General features: G+C 64.2%; 1 protein-coding gene across 3 annotated transcripts; it reads left to right on the top strand.

The window, feature by feature from the left end:
- Positions 1-3,788: 3,788 nt before the first annotated feature.
- On the top strand, positions 3,789-19,919 carry AATK (apoptosis associated tyrosine kinase). 3 transcript variants are annotated; one of them, XM_049776137.1, is made up of 14 exons: positions 3,789-3,898; positions 9,917-10,050; positions 11,199-11,346; positions 12,289-12,368; positions 12,729-12,850; positions 13,877-13,964; positions 14,279-14,412; positions 15,073-15,121; positions 15,220-15,341; positions 15,843-15,992; positions 16,111-18,289; positions 18,361-18,517; positions 18,827-19,012; positions 19,335-19,919. In XM_049776137.1, the coding sequence occupies exons 1-14, from the start codon at positions 3,844-3,846 to the stop codon at positions 19,373-19,375; spliced, it is 3,645 nt and encodes a 1,214-aa protein (XP_049632094.1). In that variant the 5' UTR covers positions 3,789-3,843; the 3' UTR covers positions 19,376-19,919. The 3 variants fall into 3 exon arrangements, with proteins under 3 accessions (XP_049632094.1, XP_049632093.1, XP_049632092.1); XM_049776136.1 differs by having other exon boundaries at positions 15,073-15,157; positions 15,247-15,341; XM_049776135.1 differs by having other exon boundaries at positions 15,073-15,157.
- Positions 19,920-20,437: the final 518 nt, after the last annotated feature.

Below are 20,437 nucleotides of genomic sequence, written 5' to 3'. Positions count from 1 at the left end.
ACTCTGCCAGGGGGACCTGGGTCAGAGCAGGACCTACATCAGCCACACACTCAGTGACACGCTGGAATGAGGTGCAGGTGGCAGCTGTGTGTCCTCCATGGGGAACAGGGCTGGAGAGTCCTTCTACCACCGCCCCCCCCTTCCCACTTGGCCGTCTAGATCTGTGGCTCCTGCAGTTGCTGCTCATGGGGCACCAGCTCCCAGGGCCACACTCCCAGCCTAGTCAGCCCTAGGGATGACAGTGATGTGCCTTGAGAGGCCTGAGGGCAGGGCCAGTCCTGAGAGGAGGTACATGCTTTTGGGCCCAGGTCAGTGGGACCCTCCAAGCTGTGCAGCTGTGCACTGGAACCACCTGTGGCCACTTGGGCGTGCTAGCCCTTGCCTCCAGCTGCCTACCAGGGTCCGCTGACCTCCGGTGCTGAACAAGAGGACACAAACGGAGTTCCAGCGCCTGCAGTCCCATAGATGCGCAGAAGCAAGAGGGAAGGGGCAGATACCCCGAGTGGAGCTCCAGGCCTGTCCAGGTCACTCCTCACAGCTCAGCCCAGCCCAGCCCAGCGGGGCAGGTCCCAGCTGGGCCACTAGAGGGTGGCACGCAGCAGGGATGGGCTGGAGCCTGACCCCGCACCCAGTCTCCTCCCCCAGAGCATGGCCTGGGCGACTCTGGGCCCCCCACTCCAAGGCTCCTTTCTCCCTGCAGGGCGCCTTCCGCACGTGGGCAGACACCTGTCTCCAGGTGAGGCACGTGAGGGGCGAAATGACGTTGCCCTGGAACTCTTCTTGCCAAGCTGGGGAGTCCGGTGAGCACAGGGCTACGGCAGCCTGAGGCAGTTCCTGTCCTGGTGAGCTGCCACAGTGTCAGTGCCTGCCGCTCTGTGTGTGTATGTGTGTGAGCTGTGAATGTGTGAGATTTTGAATGTGTATGAGTGGTGAGGGAGTGTGTGTATGTGTGAAAGTGTGTACTTGTGTGAGTGTGTTAGTGAGTGTCTGTGAGTGACTATATGTGTGTGTGGGGATTGTGTGAGTTGTGTTTGAGTGCATGTGAGTGAGTTTGCGTGAGTGCGTGTGTTGAGTGAATGTGAGTGTGTGTGACTATGTGTGTGAGTGTGTGTGTTTAAAAGTAAGTGTGTGGGGGCCGGAGAGATAGCATGGAGGTAAGGCGTTTGCCTTTCATGCAGGAGGTCATTGGTTCAAATCCCGGCGCCCCATATGGTCCCCCGTGCCTGCCAGGAGCAATTTCTGAGCCTGGAGCCAGGAATAACCCCTGAGCACTGCCGGGTGTGACCCAAAAACCAAAAAAAAAAAAAATAATAATAATAAACAAATTTTTAAAAAAAAAAAAAAAAAAAAAGTAAGTGTGTGTCTGGGGCCGGCGTGGTGGCACTAGCCTAGGACGGACCGACGTTCGGTTCGATCCCCCGGCATCCCATATGGTCCCTCAAGCCAGGAGCGACTTCTGAGCACATAGCCAGGAGTAACCCCTGAGTGTCACCGGGTGTGGCCTAAAAACCAAAAAAAAAAAAAAAAACCAACTAAAAGTAAGTGTGTGAGTGCATATGTGTGGGTGTTTTGTGAGGGGCACCCGGTCGGTGCTCAGGGCTCAGTTCACCCTTGCTCTGTTATCTGAAATTATTCTTGGCAGTGCTCGGGGTACCCGATGGGATGTCGGGGATCAAACGCAGGTCAGCTGTGTGCAAAACTACCCGGCCCCTACACCTGCAGAGGCCTGGTGTGGGGCTCTGGCTAGGGGCTCTCCAGGAACTGGGGGTGCAGGAGGGGCCTGCTGGAGCACCATCCCTCCCCTCTGGGGGCACTACCCACCCCTCCCCTCTGGAAGCATCACCCCAGTTTTCTGGAACACTACCTCTCTGGAGGAGCACCACCACAGCCTTGGTTTTCTCTCCCTTCGGGGACCCCATGTGGAGCTGGGGATGGAACCAGAGCCTACTGGTTTCCACAATCTGGGCCTTGGTTCTTTTTTATTTTTATTTTTTGGGGGGTGGTTTTTGGGCTACACTCTGCGGCAGAGCTCAGAGTTACTCCCGGCTATGTGCTAAGCACTCCTGGCAATGCTCGGGGGGCAATATAGGATCAAACTCGGGTTGGCTAGTTGCAAGGCAAATGCTGTGCTCTGGCTCCGGCACCTGGGCCTTGGTTCTGACTGATTTTGTGCTCAGAAATTGAGCCAAGGTCTCCCTGGTGCCTCCCAGCCCCCAGGAGGGCATGACGGAGGTGCCTGGTGCCTGGTGCCTCCCGCTGTGCCAGAAAGCAGAGTCTTTCATATATTTTATTTTAGGGGGATTCGGGTCTTGCCTAGGGCCAGACCTCCTGGTTTCATCTGCTGTCTTTTGTTTTGTTTTGTTTTGTTTTTGGGCCACACCTGTTTGATGCTCAGGGGTTACTCCTGGCTATGTGCTCAGAAATCGCCCCTGGCTTGGAGGGACCATATGGGACGCCGGGGGATCGAACTGCGGTCTGTCCTATGCTAGCACTTGCAAGGCAGACACCTTACCTCTAGCACCACCTTCCCAGCCCTCATCTGCTGTCTTGTAGCATTTTCTCTCGGAGTTCTCCTGCCCCAGGATGTGACACCCCTACTTTTCGCCTGGAACCCCAAGGTGCTGCTCTCTAGCTGGGCCTGGATCCTGCTCCCCTGCACCGATGAGAATGGGACCCCTGCTGGCCGTCATCTCTTGTATAGCATCTTAGGGCCCACAGGCAGTGCTCCAGGGGACTGCTCCTGGGTGCTGGGGATCAACCCTGGTCGGCCTCGTGCAAGGCAGCATCAGCCCTAACCTCTAGCCTCTGCCTCCAGCCCCGGTTTCCTCTCCTGGGACTGGGGACCCCACAGGCAGCACCTCCGTGAAACCCCCCCGTGGGGGCCAGGGCGGACAGTGAGTGAGGCTGCAGCACCTCCATGCCACCACGTCTTCCCCGGTGGGCACGCCAGGCCACTGTCTCTGGGGCCAGTCCTGCAGGCACCCAAACCCAAGAACCCCTGTGGCCAAGCGGGTAGCTCAGAGCTGGGTTTCTACTCAGCCCCTCCAGAGGTGCGACCCTCCCGCCCCCATCCCACCCCGGATCCTGCCAGGACCTCCTGGGCTAGTGGCTGGGCCTGAGTTCAGAGACAAGTCTGGGCACAGTGCCGGGGCGCTTTTCCCTTTCGGGGCCCTGCCTTCCTGGGGGACCCCTCCAGAAACACAGCCGGGCTCTCTCCAGACCCCAACCCCAGCGTGTCCCCAGCACATGTGGGGGCGGGTGACAGGGGCCAGTTACATAAAGCGCCCGCCTCCCTCGGGTCCCCTGCGGGGAGGCCCCGCCCCTGGCTGGCCGCACCCCGAGCAAGATGGCGCTGGGGGGGCCGGTGCGGTGGGGTGGGGTGGGGTGGGGGCCCCTTCCCCCCTTCCCAGGTGTCCCCGGGCACCGGCAGCCCCCACCGCGCGGTGCGCGCACCCCGCGTCCCCGCCAGGCTCGCCGCGCGCTCCTGCGCCTGGGCCGGGCGGGGATCCCCGGCGCCCCCGGCAGCCCCGATCGCCCGCACCCGCAGCCCCCGGCCCGGCCCGCACCCCCGCGCGTCTGCGGGCGCCCCGCCCCGCGCCCCCGGCCCCGGCCCCGTCCGCCCGCCCGCCCGCGCGTGTCCGAGCCCCGGGCGGGAGGAGCCCCGCGCGCGCTCCCGCGTGTTTTCGGGCCGCACCAGCCGGAGCCCCGCGGGCGGAGGCGCCTGGTCGCGCCGGCCCGCGCTGCGGCTGGGGCTGGGCTGCCTGGGCTGGGCGCGGGGCGCGGGGCGATGGCGCGGGGCGGGCCGGGGCCGCGGGCGGCGTGAGCGGGCCCCGGGCCTGGGCCATGTCTTCGTCCTTCTTCAACCCCAGCTTCGCCTTCAGCTCCCACCTGGACCCCGGTGAGTCGAGGCCCCGGGCCGGGCCTTCCCTCCGCCTTCGCGCCCCGCTGGGCCGGGCCGGGCCGGGCCGGGCCGGGCTGCTGCGGGACCTGCCCGCGCCGCCCGCCCGTCCGCGTCCGCGTCCGCGGAGGTGGCAGGTGGCTGGGCTGGGGCGGGCGGGTGACCGGAGCCCGGGGAGGTGGCGGGGGTCCCCGCTGGGGTCCATCCGGGCCGCCCCTCCCCGCCGGCCTGCCAGCTGCGGGGTCTGCCCAGGGCCCTGCCGGCAGCGGCCTGTCCCCGTCAGCCCGGATAGAACCCCGGAGCAGGGTCCTCGGGGCTCTGGAGCCCAGAGGGTTGCTGGACGGCCAGTGGGGTCCCTGCTGCCTCTTCACACTGGTCGGTGGGCGTACGCGCATGAACCAGCGCTAGCACACGTAGGGAGCCGGGCACACACATGCAGCCAGTACATGCATGCATGAGACTGGCACACACGCCTTGCCTCTGCATCTGCCGGGGGGGGGGGGGGGCCCTGGCAGCAGGTGTGCTGGGCTCCGGCATCCTCTGAGCCTCGCCTGGAGGGACTGGCCTGCCGGCAGGTGCAGATCCCTGGTGGGGGGGAGTCACTGACCTCATCCCTGTTTCCCTCGACACTCCCTGCACCCGGGACCCCAGCTGTGCACCCACTGTGGGCAGCTCTGAGGTGCTGCCCTAGCAGGCTGTGAGGAACCTGCCCTCTGGCCCTCAGTTTACCCCCTGTGGGGACCCAGCTCTCTAGGCCTGTTTACCACTGTGAATAACCCGATCTCTGGGCTTCAGTCCCCCCCCCCCCGCATGAGGAATTTGTCTGTCGGGCCTCAGTTGCTCCCCACGAGGCAGGCTTGTGGGTACTGCCAACCTGCAGAGAGGCTTCCTCGCCCTGCCCTGCTGCAGCTGCTCCAGCCCCTGACATGGCGCACTAGGGGGCGGCAGCAGCGGGCAGGCAGGAGGGTCCGAGGGCCCCGCTGTCCCTCCCACCACGAATGGGAGCCTAGCCCTCAGGGCAGCGGGAAGAGGTGGCCTCTGTTTTCTAGATCCTCTCTCTCCGGCCCCTAGATCCTTCTGTCCCATAGGGCAGCCACGGCTCCAGGCACGGCACAGGGCCAGCGCACACTCCCGCACACACATGCAGTGGGCGTACGTGTACATACAAGAACACACACTGAACTCAGTGAGACACACAACACTCCCGCACACACATGCAGTGGGCATACGTGTACATACAAGAACACACTGAACTCAGTGAGACACACATGTACAAGTGCCACGTACAGTACAACCCAGTGAGCACATGTGTTCACACATGTAAACATGTGAACACACATGCATGGGTAGTCAGCAGGCACGTGAGCACAGCAAGGCACGTTCTACACACCAGGTAGAACATACATGCACACAGTCGATGAACACACATGTATACTTGCATATGGGGCACACACAGCAAGGGCTGTGAGCATGTATGTTACATCTATGCAGACTGATAAACACCCAGGCTGAACACACACACTCTGCAGCCAGGCTGAGCGATGCACGTCTGTGCTCACTTTCTCCAAGCTCACCCCAGTCCATCGTCTCCAGGAAGAGGCAGTGGTTTCCCTGGGGTGGTCTGTGGACCCCCAAGGGCCCTGTCCCCCACTTCCTCCCTCAGAAGCTGCCTGTCCCCAGCTGGGAGGCATGAGTGGCTGGGGGTCCTACTTCGGGTGGGGTTTCCACCTTCTTGCTGGGAGGTGCTGCCCAGGTGCCCGCTTGGCACCTCCCAGAACCTGGGCTGTGGCCCCTGCCCCTGCTAGCTCACTGCCCAGGGCAGGCCCTGCGGTAGCCCAAGCCCCTCCGGGCAGGCTTGCCTGGGGTGTGGCTCAGGGTCCTGACTCAGCCAGGGCCATGGGCACCATGGAAGGTCCTGCCCAGTCTCTGTCCTGACCCTCTAGCCCTGGCCCTGTCCCCTCCGAGCTGAGTCCTGGTTTGCAGCTTTTCTGGGTGACACAGCCTGAGGCAGGGCAGGACCCTGGGGGGGGCACCCTGGCCCCCGCCCACCTGGCAGAGGAAACCACAGAGAAAAGCGGAAACGGTTTCCAGGTCGCAGTCGTGTAGGGCAGTGTGGGGCAGGCACCGGCAGTCCACGAGAGGACCCAAGGCCGGTACGTGGGGTTTCCGGGATGGACTCGGTCGGGACTCGGGGTCCCTCTGGAGAGGGCATGTGGCTGGGCAGGCCAGGGGCCTCAAGGGCCCCCAGGTGTGCTCAGAATAGCAAGGTCCCGAATCGACCCCTGACCTTCTGTTGCTGGGGCCCATCAGGACCCCCGCACAGTTGTGGACACTGCTGCCTGCTATGGCCAAGCCCGGCGGACACTCAGGGGTCCCGGGACTGGTGGGTCTTGTGGCAGGGGCCAGGCTCACTGTATCCCAGGACTGGGTGTCACAGCCCCCAGGGTTGGTATACTGCCTCCCTGTCCCCTGCATCCCGAGGCCTCTTCCATGCACCCACGGGAGTCCCCTGCGTTGAGGGATCTTGGCTGGGGGGCAGGAGACCTGATATCTGGGCCCCTGACCTGGGCCAGGCTCCGCCTCCTGGGCTCAAAGTTGGTTAGATGGCAGGGCCAGTGGAGAGGACCCTCGGGATGGGGCAGAGAATGGGGTGCATTGCCCGAGCACCCACTCACCCTTCTGGGATACGGGGTTCCTGAGAGTCCCGAGGCATGTGGCTCCACTCCGGGACCAGCCCCGTCATGTCACGGTGGGATTGCGGAACTTCCTTCCGTCGCTGACAGTGGCCACAGGCAGGGCAGGCACTGAGGCCTCTGGGCAGAAAATCGGGGACCCGAGGGCTTGGTGGTGGGAGATGGGGACTGCTCCCACACCATCTAGCACCACGGCCCAAGCTGCCACATGCCCTTCAGAGCGTGCAGAGGTGAGCTGAGGACACGGGCGTATGTATGACGATGGAGTGTGCATAATGCTGGCATGTGGGCATATGTAATGCTGGTATGTACGTGTGTGTGGTGCTAGTGTGTGCACAATATTGGAGTGTGTGATGCTGGTGTGTGTGGGTGTGTGATGCTGGAATTCTTGTGTATGATGTTGGCATGTGCATGATGTTGATGTGTATTCATGATGCTAGCATGTGTGCACAGGTATGAAGCATCCATGTGTGTAAATGAACACATGGTCATGGGACATTACTGTGTCTTGTGTGCATCATCACATAGATCTGGTTTGTTGGACACATGTTTGCAAGGTGTAAGGTTAGCACATTGGGGGATGTTTTTGTGTATGTGTGGACATGCAGCATTTATGTGTCGGTGTATAGTACACGGGTGTAGCATGTATAGAAGTATTGCGCACATGCATGTCAACATAGCTGTGATTATTCTGTATAAATGTCCATTTGTGTAATATGCATAGCTATGAAATATGAGGGCAGCAAGTATATATGGTTGTGCGTGTGTACATGCTTGTAACATGTGTGATGGTAGGACACGGGCATGGTTACTTTGACCATGTGTGAAGACATGTAATGCACACATTTAATGCATGATGGTACCATGTTGGCTACTTATTTAACAAATGTCGCAGGCATATAATGTACTGTGGTGTAACACCCATGATGGTAGTGTGAATACATATCAAACATATGTGTAATGCACTTGTGGTATGTCACATGATGGTGGCATGTGCGTATGCTTATTGAACATGTGTGTGCAGGCATGGAGACAGGTGCGTGTCCCTCCTGCATTCCGTGGGGACCCTGTGATGGCCCCTGAGACGCCAGCAAGGGATGACGTCCCCTGGAGATTTGGACCCGGCCTTAGTCTGGCAGAGTGTGGTCCCGAGTCCTGTTCGTGAGCATTTGGGGGCTCACCGGGAAGGTGGGATCATTTGTAGCGCCCCCTAGAGTCCCCCAGGAGCAGCCGTGGGTCTATGCCCAGCAGCCAGCACTGCTCTTTTTTATTTTTATTTTTTGGTTTTTTGGGCCACACCCAGTGTTGCTCAGGGTTTACTCCTGGCTCTCTGCTCAGAAATAGCTCCTGGCAGGCACGGGGGACCATATGGGACACCGGGATTCGAACCAACCACCTTTGGTCCTGGATCGGCTGCTTGCAAGGCAAACACCGCTGTGCTATCTCTCTGGGCCCACTGCTCTTATCTGTCCTGGGGACGGTTGGAAGGTTCTGGTAGGAGCCCCTGGTGCTCCTTTAGGAGCTCTTGTACCCCTAAGCTGTGAGAAGGAAGTGGGGGTTCCAGGGACAGGGTGGGGGCCTTGCTGTCCAGGCTGGCATGACCACAAGCAGGCGGGATTGTCTGCCGCTGACACTCAGGGTCCCTGTGCTGTCCCGGTTGAGAGGCCCCCAGAATGATGTGCTGGTTCGGGCACAGCACCGATGGGCTCAGGGGCCCCCGGTGGGGGCAGAATGCCAGGTCACACACTAGGGTAGGGCACAATCACTGATCAGGTTAGGGTCAGTAACATAATAGTCCCCTAAAATATTTACATACACAACATCCCAGGACATCGGCCTTGGTGTGCATGGTTGAACCCTCACACTTGCCCTAGGCTATGGATTCTGGACACCCTCCAGCTACAGGCACTCCTTGTCTGTGCCAGGGGAATGGGGTGTCCTCAGATATGACTCGGGGGGCCGGAGAGATCACAGGACCACGGTGCTGGCCTTGCAAATGGCCAACCTGGGTTCAATTCCCAGCACCTCATAGACCCCCACCAGGAGGGATCCCTGCATGCAGAGCCGGGACTAAGCCCTGAGCACTGCTGGGTGTGGCCCAAAGCCAAACCAAAGATCTTGGCTGAGGCCCCCAACCAAGGCACCCCCTGTGTCTTGGGGTGAAGGTAGACCCATAAAGCTGGTGCAGGAACTGGGGTGTGCGGCCTCAGGGCCTAAATGACAGCGCTGTCCTATACTGGGGACAATGTGTGAAGGAGGATGGCATCAGACAGCATTGGGTGGGCACTGGGGGCACCAGGGTCTGCCACTGACTGCCCAACTCCCCGCCTTGGGCCAGGACGGGGCTCAGGGGGAAAAGGGGTCTGGTCAGCAGAGAGGCCTCAGCTTTGTAGGATGCCACGGGGCGTGGGGTGTCCTGTGGGGACCTGCGAGCTGGCTGGGGAGCTCAGCAGGCTCAGAGCTGCAGGTCACCAGCTTGGGGAACATTCTTCCAGCACCGGGCCGTATCTGCTTCCCCAACTGCCAACCCTTGTGGGGTTGCGGTTGCTGGGGACCCAGTCCCTCACCTGTCCCCAACTCCATTATCCTCATCCTCACAGGCCGGTGTTCCTGTCTCTGTCACAACCCTGGGGACAGGGACACCCGGGATCAGCCCCTAGGCCGGGCATGGGGGGAACCTGCACCTGGAAGGAGGCCCCGAGCCTCCTTCACCACTCCACATGCTGTTGGTTGTGAGGTGTATGAGCACACACATGTAGTATGTGCACACATATAGTGTGTATATAGTGCATGTGCCCAGATATGTGTTGCCCACGTTTATGTCAACGTGCATGGAGCCCCCACATGTTCCATGTAAGCAAGTGCCTATGTGGCCAATGTACAGTGTCCCGTGTCAGCGTTCAGTGTACGCTTGTCATGAGAACACACGGACATGCATGTCACAGGAACACATGTAAACACAGCTGTGTTTGATGTAGTGTAATGTGTACATGACCCAGTGTAGCTCATCCCACACATGTGTTGTTTCCACATATGCCTTTGTGCACATATATGTTCCATGTGCGTTGTCCATTTGTTCCCTACCTGTTCCAGGAGACCCCCAAACCTTGACAGTGGCGGTCGCTCACCCCCAGACTCTGGGGTCCCTGGACTCAGGTTGGACTGTCCTGCAGCCTGGGCTTTCCCCCCACCACAGGTCCCTGCGCCAGGACACAGCGGCCGCCCAGTGGCCGTCAGAGGGACTGCAGGGCCGTGACACCTGCTTTTCTGGGGCGGGGGTTCCCGTAAGCAGGGACAGGTGGGCCCTGACCGCTTTCCCCCACAGACGGCGCCCCTCTCGGCGAGCTCTCCTGGTCGTCTTCCCTGGCCGTGGTCACCATCTCCTTCTCGGGGCTCCTCATGGTCGTCGCCCTCATGCTGGCCTGCCTGTGCTGTAAGAAGGGGGGCATCGGGTTCAAGGTGAGGGTCCCCACCACGGTGCCGCCAGGAAGTGGTCCAAACAGCACAGGGTCCCTGCAAGCTGTCCCAACTGCGCAGTGAAGGGGACACCAGGGTCCGCCTGCTGCGGCCTCTGGGCGTTGTCCAGGGCACTGGACCGGGCCGGGCAGCTGCGTCCTACGCACATTCCAGCCCCAGTGCTGACCAGGACAAAACGGGGGGCTGGGCTGGACCCTTTTGGCCTGTGGGTGGAGATCCTGCTGACTCGGTGGACAGTGCTCGCCACAGCCTCCAGCCCTGGCTGTGCTCAGCCCCACCACTGGCCACTCCGCTGACCACCCCCAGTGGTGCAGCAAGCCCCACTCGCCCCCCAGAAGGCGAGTTGCTGGGGTGGCTGTTGACCCTACTGCCCTGCCAAGCCTACGGACCTGCCAGGACCTTCCAGGGGCCGTGCCATGGCCCTGCCCTGGGTCTCTGCTAGCAGGGACCCCGGGATCGTGGGCGGCAGGGCCAGGGGTGGAACTCTCTGTGAGGCGCTGCCCCCCCCTTCGGCCCCGGGATCAGGGTCCCAAACAAGGGCCTTTGTCAGGCCCTTGGGGACATGGTCCCCAGAACATTCCAGCGCGCTCAGCCATGCTCACGCTGGCCTACCTGGTGGCACGCTGTGTGGGTGCTGCCCGCCTGGCAGCTTTGGGGCCATTGCAGGTAAAGGTTGGGGGGACCCCACAGTGCCTCCACCCACATCGCCAGGAAAGCCGAGGCCTGGGCAGGACCCACCTGCGACCAGCGTGTGGGGGGGACCTCAGGTGCCCCAGAATCTGGCTCCTGGCCTGGCTTCTGGTTTCCCCGCCTGGGCACCGGGTTGGTGTTCTAGATGGCTCCAGGCGCAGGTTCCCGGAGACTCAGGCGGGAGCTGGTGCTGCCCAGAGGGCGGGCGTGGCGGGCTCGTGAGCGCGGAAGGGCGCCCGGGGCAAGGTTCAGGCCCAGCGTGGAGCAGGGGGTGGCGGCGGGAGAGGATGCGGCGGGGCCCGCGCTCACGGCGTGCGGGACAGCGGCCGGTGAGGCCTGCGCTTCCCCAGTGCAGCGGGGGCGTGCGGGGCGCAGGGCGGGTTGGACGGGGGGGGGGGGGCTGCCGGGCCTGGCTGCCCGCGGCTCACGGTGCTTCTCAGGAGCTGGAGAATGCGGAGGGAGAGGAGTACCCGGCCGACGTCTCGGGGATCGGCTCCCCCGCGCCCCCGGCCCCCGCGGGGCCCGACGTGTATGTGCTGCCGCTCAGCGAGGTTTCCCTGCCCGTGGCGGAGCAGCCAGGCCATGCAGGTGAGTGCTGCAGAGACTCTGGGGTGGGTGGGCACAGGCTCACCCCACCCACCTCTCTCAGATCACCCAGCACCCCAGACACCCACACAGAGGCCCTGGTCGAGGCCCGCTAAGCTGGGCACAAGAGGAGGCCTGCTTTGCCTCCCACTCCCCCCCCACTGCAGTCAGCTCAGGGAGCCCACTTGGGGGTCCCCAGAATCTTGGGGGTCCCCAGTACCTGTGTGGGCTGCCCCAGCTCCACAACGCACTGCAGTGGGGGAGGCACATGGTGTGGGGCTTTGGGGTGGGGGCAGGTGGCCGTTTCTGCCCAGAGACTGTCACAGAGCTGCCCAGGGCTGGCTGCTGGCACGTTTTCCTGCCAAAGCTGTCCTGGGGTCCATGGCCTGCAGCACCCCTGAGCCTGCCTGGGAGACATCAGCCACAGGCACCCCTGAATTTCGCCTGGCCTGCAGGCCACTGGGCCCCAGTAGGAGTCCCCCAGCTCAAGCGCTCTGGCCTCCCTGCACTTGGGCGTGGGAGCAGAATTCGGGGAATCCCTCAGGGCACGGTGGGTGGGAATGGGTCCTGCAGCCCGGCTGACCCCTCCTCACTGACCGCCCCCGGGCCCAGCAGAGAATGGCCCCACTGTGCCCCGTGCAGGCCTGTGCCAACCAGCCCCCAACAAAGGCATCTTTGGCGCCTGGCGCGGGAATGCCAGCGGGGCGGGGCGGGGCGGGCCTCTGTCTCTCAGCCCGGGCTGTGGCTCAGCCACTCGGCGCCTGGCAGTGCCCTGTGCAGGTCCCCAAGGCCACTGCTGTCTCCAGCCTGGCAGGTCTGCAGCCGGGGACAGACTTCAGCCCCCAGCAGGATGCCCGACGCCTGGGTGGAAGCCCCAGGCTTGGGGATCCCAGGCAAGATCAGGGTGGAAGTGGCTGAGGGGGGTCCCTGCTGCCCCCCTTACAGGGCAGCTGCTCAATGCTTCGGACCTGGGCCGGCAGGACCTTCTGCTCCTGGAAGAGATGGGCCATGGCTGGTTCGGGAGGGTGAGTGTGTGGGGAGGTGGTGGGCTGAGCAAGGTGCTTGGAGGGGGTTGCTTCTCAGGGGTCCTCCCAGTGCTCCAGGCTGCTGGCTTCTCTTTGGGGTGCTCAAGACAGGGCCCCGGGGGCCTTCTGCCCTGCTCCAGGATCTGGAGACGGGTGCATGGCGCGAGGGCACTGCAGAGTGCTGAGGTCTGGCTTCTCCCTGACCCCCAGGCTGCCCCTGTTGGGAGCCCAGGATGGGCGGGGCCGCTGGGGAGGGCCCCCAGGGACGGAACTTGGCGGAGGGAGGGCTCCTTGCTGGGCGTCCGTCCAGATGAGGAACCGAGGTGCAGGGGGACCGCGGTGACGTCAGCAACCCCGCAGGTGTACCTGGGGAAGGTGCCCGCGGGCAGCGCCCGGGGCTCCCAGGTGGTGGTGAAGGAGCTCCGCAGCGGGGCCAGCGTGCAGGAGCAGCTGCGCTTCCTGGAGGAGGTGCAGCCCTACAGGTGGGTGGACCGGGCCGGCCGGGCGGGCCTTGGAACCTTTGGGACACAAAAGGCCTCCGTGCTGCCGCCCGCGGACCGGGACAGGACTCGCCCGCCCCGCCCACTCGCTTGCTAGTTCCGCCTCTCCTTGTTTATTTCATTAGACACGCCCCGCCCACTCCATCCATTAGCCCCGCCCCATTCCCCACTAGCCCAATCACACCCCTTGCTTTTTCATTAGACACGCCCCGCCCACGCCATTTGTGTAGCCCCGCCCCATTCTCCACTAGCCCAATCACAGCAGCCATCTTCGGATGGCCCCGCCCCAAGTTCTGGTGGCCCTACCCTGTGCTCTGATAGCCCCGCCCATCCTCGGTTAGCCTGGCCTATCCCTTGCTAGCTCCGCCCCACACCCGAAGCCCCGCCCTATCACGACAGTCCCTCCCATCCACGCTAGCCCCACCCCTTCCTCTGACAGCCCCGCCCATTCCCTGGGAGCTCCGCTCACATCCAAAAGCCACGCCCATCCACGCTAGCCCTACCCTGTCCTCTCGTAGCCCCGCCCCATGCTCTAATAGCCCGCCCCATCCTTCACTACCCCAGGACAGCGGCCCACCCCTTCCTCTGACAGCCCCGCCCATTGCCTGCTAGCTCCGCCCACATCCCAAAGCCACGCCCATCCACGCTAGCCCTACCCCGTCCTCTCGTAGCTCCGCCCCATGCTCTGGTAGCCCCGCCCCATCCTCCACTACCCCAGGACAGCGGCCCACCCTTCCTCTGACAGCCCCGCCCGTTCCATGCGAGCTCCGCCCAGACACAAAGCCCCGCCCATCCACGCTAGCCCTACCCCGTCCTCTCGTAGCCCCGCCCCACCCTCCACTACCCCAGGACAGCAGCCCACCCCTTCCTCTGAAAGCCCCGCCCATTCCCTGCGAGCCCCGCCCACCCCAAAGCCCCGCCCACCCCAAAGCCCTGCCCACTAGCCTAGCCCCGCCCCTCCCGCCTCCCTCCGGAGGCGGCCCGGCTCGCAGCGTGTCGGCTCCGCAGGGCGCTGCAGCACGAGAACCTGCTCCGGTGCCTGGGCCTGTGCGCGGAGGCCGCGCCGCACCTGCTGCTCCTGGAGTTCTGCCCGGGGGTGAGTGGCCGGGCGCCCTGCGTGTCTGCTGGGGGGGGACCTTCGCGCACGCTGCCCGCTGTCCAGGCTCCCCAGTCCCCAGGGGCCCGCTGACCCCCATCCTCCGGCTGGTCATCACAGCCCACGGAGCCCGTGGGTCCGACTGCCCGCCGGGTGCCGCAGGGTGGATCGGGCCCGCAGGAGGGTCGTCGGGCCCCGCTAGGCCGGCATTCCCCGCACTGACCGGCACTGACCGCCACCGCACACACGCACACGCCGGCGGCTGCCGGGCCGCGGTGGCCGCCGGCCGTGACCCGGGCTGCCCTTGTCGCCAGGGGGACCTCAAGGGCTACCTGCGGAGCCGCCGCGTGGCCGAGGCCCTGGCGCCCGACCCGCTGACCCTGCAGCGCATGGCGTGCGAGGTGGCCTGCGGACTCGAGCACCTGCACCGCCACAACTACGTGCACAGGTGAGCGCCGCCCCGCGCCGAGGAGTGGCCGCAGCCTGGACGCCGCACGGGCCGTCCTCCGCAACAACATCCTGGTGCTGAGTGATGGTCGGCGACTCCAGCATCAGTGATTTTGTTGCAGAGGGCAGCTGCCAGCCTCCGGGCCTGTCTCCGGCCTGTCGCCTCCTTCCTGGCCAGCCTCGGCCTGCCGCGCTCCCCGGTGGCCGAGCACCCCTGATGCCCCGGGTGGGCCCAGCCTGCGGGGGTGGGTGGGGTGGGTGGCGTGGGGGACGACACCCAGGGCTCGGCCCGGGGATCGGAGGTCCTTGGGGCGGGGTGGCCTCCTGCCTGCAGGTGCTCTGCCCCAGGTGGGGCAGGAACAGACCCCCGGGACACTTGGGACCCCAATTTCCACCTCTCAGAGAGCTGGAGGAGGAGCAGGGCAGCTATGGGTTAGGGTACTGGGCTTACTCTTGGGGAGCAGGCAGGGGCCCAGGGAGCTCCAGGCGCCTCTGTCCCCTGAGCACCCACCTGGCTGGCTTTGGAGGCTGGCCCTCGTGGTCTCTAAATGCCCTGCCCGGGATGGGTGGGTAGTGAGGCCGGCACGGGGGTCACCTGGGGGGTCACCTGCAGGAGTGCACAGCCCCCGCTCGGCTGAGCCTCTCCCCCGGCCCTCCCCAGCGACCTGGCCCTGAGGAACTGCCTGCTCACGGCCCAGCTGAGAGTGAAGGTCGGGGACTACGGCCTGGCGCACGGCACATACCGAGTAAGTGGGCGGGGGCGGGCCCGCGGGCGGGGGCTGCTGGCCGGTGACACGCGTCCCCGCAGGAGGACTACCTGGTCACTGCCGACCAGCTGTGGGTGCCGCTGCGCTGGATCGCGCCCGAGCTGGTGGACGAGGTGCACAGCAACCTGCTTGTGGTCAACCAGACCAAGGCCAGCAACGTGTGGTGAGCGGGGTGGGGTGGGGGGCGCTGGGGCCCTGCAGACTCCGGGAAGGGAGGGGTGTAGAGCACTCTGGTGGAAAATCGGCACACAGCTTCTGTGCGCCACCATGTGCTCTTGGCCAAAGGCAGAGAGACGCCCAGGACTGGTACTGTACCCTCGATCAGCCGGGCTCATGGCCAGAGGCTCCCTAGATGCCCTGCTCAGACCCTGAGCACTGCTCCCCACATTCTGATGCTGCCTCGGGGACAGCAGCTCCTGCCCCTACTGCAGGGTGGGCACAGGACAGAGGGCTGCATGGGTGAGCGAGCGATGAAGCAGTTGGAGCTGGAGTGCCCGGTGCTAGGCCCCCAGCGGGAGGAGTGACTGAGGACGAGGGTGGGTCCCCGGGCTCTGGGGGCTCCACCTCCTCCAGGAACTTAGCCAGACTACAGCCCCTGGTGCTGGTGAGCAGGGGGGGGGTGGGAAACGACCCGCCCATCGGGCGCCTCCTGCTGTGCCTGCAGGTCCCTGGGCGTGACCCTGTGGGAGCTCTTTGAGCTGGGCACGCAGCCCTACGAGCAACACACGGACCGACAGGTGCTCGCCTATGCCGTCCGCGACCAGCAGCTCAAGCTCCCGCCGCCGCAGCTGCCACCGAGCCTCTCGGAGCGCTGGTGAGCCCTGCGTGCCCAGCCGGGCACCCCTGCCCTGCTGGTGGTGCCCTGCCCTGAGCCAGCAGCGCGTTCTGAGGCCCGTTGCGTTGTGGCACCACTGAACTGGTCCCATTCGCAGGTACGAGGTGATGCAGTTTTGCTGGCTGCAGCCGGAGCAGCGGCCCACGGCCCAGGAGGTGCACCTGCTGCTCACCTACCTCTGTTCCAAGGGCACGTCCGATGTGGCTGAGGATGACTTTGAGCGGCGCTGGCGCTCGCTGAGGCCCGGTGGGGGCGGCTTAGCACTGCCCAACGCCTCATCCTTCCCACTGCTGGAGCAGTTCTCGGGGGACGACGTGCTGACGGTGACCGAGACCAGCCGTGGCCTCGACTTTGAGTACAAGTGGGAGGCGGGCACGGGCGCTGAGGCCCTGCCGGCTCCGGGGGAGGCGCCCAGCCCAGCCCACGCACCCCTGCAGGCGCCCCCGGGAGTGGTGCCAGTGCTGAGTGCGCACAGCCCCTCGGTGGGCAGCGAGTACTTCATCCGCCTGGAGGAACTGGCGCCCACCACCCGCCATGACCCCGACTGCGCGGGCTGTGCCCCAAGAAGTCCAGGTCTCACTGAGGCCAACTCGGAACTCCTGGAGCCGTGGCTAGGCCACCCGCTGTCCCCTGATGACCCCCTGGACGACTGTCACGACCCTCCAAACAGGAGCCCCAGTCAGAGTCTGCCATGTGCCCTGCGGTCACCCCCGCCCGCGCCCCTCACGCTGCAGGACGGAGAAGCCGCTCCCTGCCCGGCTGTTCCTGAAGACCCGCTGGGTGGGGAGGCACTGGAGGTGAACCCTGGGGTGGCAGGCCGTGGACAGTGGCGCTCCAACCAGTCGGCCAACAACAACAGTGGGTGCCAGGTGCCGGGCGGGGAGGACGGCTGCAGGCACAGCTGCCCCAGCATGGAGCCCAGCCCCCAGGGACACCCCCTGGCCCCCGAGGGACCTCGGGAACCTCTCCTTGGGCTCCAGGCCACCTCCTCGGGACATACACTGAACCTCGATGAGGGCCCCAACACACCGCGCTGGACAGAGGCAGCCAGACAAGGGGGCGACAGGTCCCAGGTGGAGCCGAGGGTGGCTGAGGAGGCCACTGGGCTCCATCTTCCCCTTCCCTCCATCCCGTCTCACGAGGACAGCCCACTTCCCGCTGAGGCTGCCAGCGCCCCGACCAGCCTGCCTGACTCGCCCACACCGGCCGGTGGCAGCCAGACAGCTGCCCTGGACCCTCCAGACGACCCCCCGGAGCTGGAGGGGTCGGGCAGCAGCAGCAGCGGGGACCAGGGCACAGCTGAGGCCATTCCAGGCGTTCTCACTGGTCTGCCCGCAGGCAGTCCGGACACAGAAGGGCTGGGCATGACTCCGGCCTGCCAGGCCCCCGGCTTCCTGCATTCCCTGTCCTTGGCCAGCGAGGCCAACGGCCAGGCTTTGAGCCCGGTGGCTGCTAGCCCTGTTGTGGGGCTGCCCCGTGCCCTGGATAGTGGCTACGACACCGAGACCTACCAGCCTCCCCAGCTCGTGCTCTGGGAGACACCGGAGCCGGGAGAGTCTGGGACAGGTGGGGGGCTGGGCTATGAAGGCAGCAGCCCTGGGCCTGAAACTCAGCTGTCCAGCCCACTGGGCAGCCTGGGTGGGAAGAGCCCCTACCGGGACTCGGCCTACTTCTCGGACCTGGAGGCCGAGGCCGAGCTCCCTGCAGGTCAGGCAGAGAATTCAGGGGACGGCCTGAGTCCAGACGGGCTGCAGGTGGCCGAGGCGTCCGGGGACTCCTCCCCAGAGCCCAGCGTCGGCCCCCAGCCTCAGCCTCCCTGGCTACACGGTCCCACCGAGGTGTCAGCCGTGTCCAGCACCGGACGCCCCAAGGTCTTTCTGCTCACCCCCGTGTCCATGAGCACAGAGAGTGGCGGGCCTGAGGCCCCGCAGGAACGGACTGCGGCCCCTGGCGGCCCCAGGCCCCCTCTCTGCCTGGCCCTGCCCGTCCTGGCCGCCGCCCCTCAGGGCCGGTCGGAGGAGGATGAGGAGGAGAGCGAGGACAGCGACGAATCGGACGAGGAGCTGCGCTGCTACAGCGTGCAGGAGGCCAGTGAGGACAGCGAGGACGAGGCACGAGCCGTGCCCGTGGTGGTGGGCGAGAGCCAGAGCGCGCGCAGCCTGCGGGGCCTGCTCAGGACGCCAGGGCTGCTGCCTGCCGCACCGCGCCAGGACCTGGGGCCCAAGAAGAAAGTTGTGTCCTTCTTCGATGACGTCACGGTCTATCTCTTTGACCAGGTGCGTGACACGATGTGGGGCATGGGCGGGGACTCGGGGACACTGAGTCACTGAGCTTCTCTGATCCCTAGGAGAGCCCCAGCCGGGAGGTTGGGGAACCCTTTCCCAGCGCCAAGGATGCCCCCCCTGCCTTCCTGGCCGGCTCCCCAGGTGCCCCCGGATCCCCCAGCGCTCCAGGCCTAACTCCCTTGACTGTCCACTCACCAGAGGGCTCAGAGGCCGAGGAGGGTGAGCTGAGGGCGGGCCACAACGGCAGGGAGGGGCGTGACCTTGGGTGGTGTCATGATGGGTCTTGAGGCTGGGCGGAGGCTGTGACGTCATGGGGCATAGCCTTGGGTGACGTCACGGCACAAGGCTTCAGGTCACGAGGGTGGGCCTGTCTGGATTGGGTGGAGGCTGTGACCCCCACTAGAATGGGCATGGCCTTTGGTGACATCACAGCGGGTGGGGGGACTGATGTTTGGGAGGATGGGCTGCCTAAATGCTGTCAGGGTGGGAGCTGCCCTGTGACCTCAGAGCGGGGGACCCTGCTTGCAGGCGGAGGGTTTGCCTGGGGAGATTTCCCGCTGCTGAGAGCCTGCGAGCCAGCTCCAGCTACCCCTGATGGGCCACCCAAGCCAGTGGTGCCAGGACCCCTGTCCCGATTCACCGTGTCGCCGACGGCACCCTCGTCCCGTTTCTCCATCACGCACGTCTCCGACTCGGATGCGGGGCACATGGGAGGTGAGGCTGTGGGGCTGGCAGGCATCTGGAGGCATGGACAGGACTGGCCTTTGCAGACACCGTGTCCAAAACCTAGACTGGCCCGGCCTGGCTGCAGGGCCCCCGGGTCCTTTTTCCCAAGGGCAGAATCCCACTGCCCACCTCAGTGCCCCAGAGCTGCTGCAGCCTCTTCCCGAGCTCTCCCTGCCCCAACTGCTGGTGCCAGATTCCCAATCCCGCGCAAACTTGGGGGAGAGAAGTCCAGGACGCTGTGGGCCAGGACCAGAGTCCTGCGCCTTCCCTCCACCTTATGCTGCTCACAGAGCCCTGCCTCGGTTTCCAGGTTCTGCAGCAGGCACAGGGAGCTTCTGTGAGGAGGCGTGAGGACCCCTGGCGCCCTGGGCCTGCCCCAGTCGAGGATCCTGCCTACCCATGTCTGGACAGAGGAGTGGGCTTGACCTTCCAGGCTCTGCTGCCCCCCCCAGGGGTTTGGCTTTGCACCCCAGCACTGCCCGGGGATGCTGCCCGGCACCCCCAATGTAGGCTTCACCACCCTTGGCACCTGCACTATCTGGGGCCTGGGGTTGCCACCCCTTCGCTCCTTGCCAGGCTGTGGGTATGCTCGGTAAGGACACCCCAGGCTCACGTACTCCCCCTTACCTCAGAGTTAGCCCTGTGTCCCCCACTGGCTCTGCTGGACACACAGCAACCCTCCCACGAGGACTGGGCCAGCCCCCTCCTGGACCTCCACTCCAGGCTGGAAAGTCTGTGGGAAATGGGGCCGGGGCCCATGCTCCTGCTCTCAGGGGCTCATGGAGTAGGGTGCAGGGTGGGGCGGGCGGCACATGAATATTTTTGTAACTGCTGAGCGAATGAATGGAAATGCCGGGACCTGTCGTTGTTGCCAAAGAGATGTGAGGTTACCATTGCTTTGGGGGGCTCTTTGGGGTTTTGTGTTTTTAGTTTGAGGCTTAGGAAGCTGGTGCAATGTTTTTCTTGTTTCTTTTTTTGTTTTTGTTTTTTAAAGAGAAACCAAGCTAGATAAAAAAAAAAAAAAAGCCTTAGTCTGAGTGTTTTATTTTCCTTTCTTATTTTTTAAAAAATTTTGGCAGTCGTCAGGCGCCACTCCTGGCTCTGTGCTCAGAGATCACTCCTGGCTCTGCACTTGGGGCTACTCCTGGTGGGCTTGGAGGTCCATATGGGGTGCCAGGAATCAAGCACAGGTTGGATGCTTTCAAGACAAGGTAGTGCTATACAATAGAACATCCCCCCATTCCTGACCAGATGTGGGTATAGGCTGCAGGCCTTAGGCATTTCGGTAGCTGGATCCCCCTGCTTGAGGTTGGTTGGAGTTCAGTTGCCCTGCTCAGCAGCATGGGAGAGGTTCAGCGACATGTCAGAGCTGATGAGGAATAGTGAAACCTGTCCAAATACAGCCAGAGGCTG

The sequence above is a fragment of the Suncus etruscus genome, chromosome 1 (genome assembly GCF_024139225.1).
Source record: "Suncus etruscus isolate mSunEtr1 chromosome 1, mSunEtr1.pri.cur, whole genome shotgun sequence".
Taxonomy (NCBI): Eukaryota; Metazoa; Chordata; class Mammalia; order Eulipotyphla; family Soricidae; genus Suncus; species Suncus etruscus.
The sequence above is the reverse complement of the archived record's forward strand: the minus strand, read 5'-3'. Positions and strand labels throughout refer to the sequence as shown.

Bases quoted from the DNA above. Each gene is read 5' to 3' on its own strand.
- AATK (XM_049776135.1), top strand. From the start codon at position 3,844: ATGTCTTCGTCCTTCTTCAACCCCAGCTTCGCCTTCAGCTCCCACCTG. The intron at 15,993-16,110 runs GTGAGCCCTGCG...TCCCATTCGCAG, and splicing joins CCGAGCCTCTCGGAGCGCTG to GTACGAGGTGATGCAGTTTT. The intron at 19,013-19,334 runs GTGAGGCTGTGG...CTCGGTTTCCAG, and splicing joins GGATGCGGGGCACATGGGAG to GTTCTGCAGCAGGCACAGGG.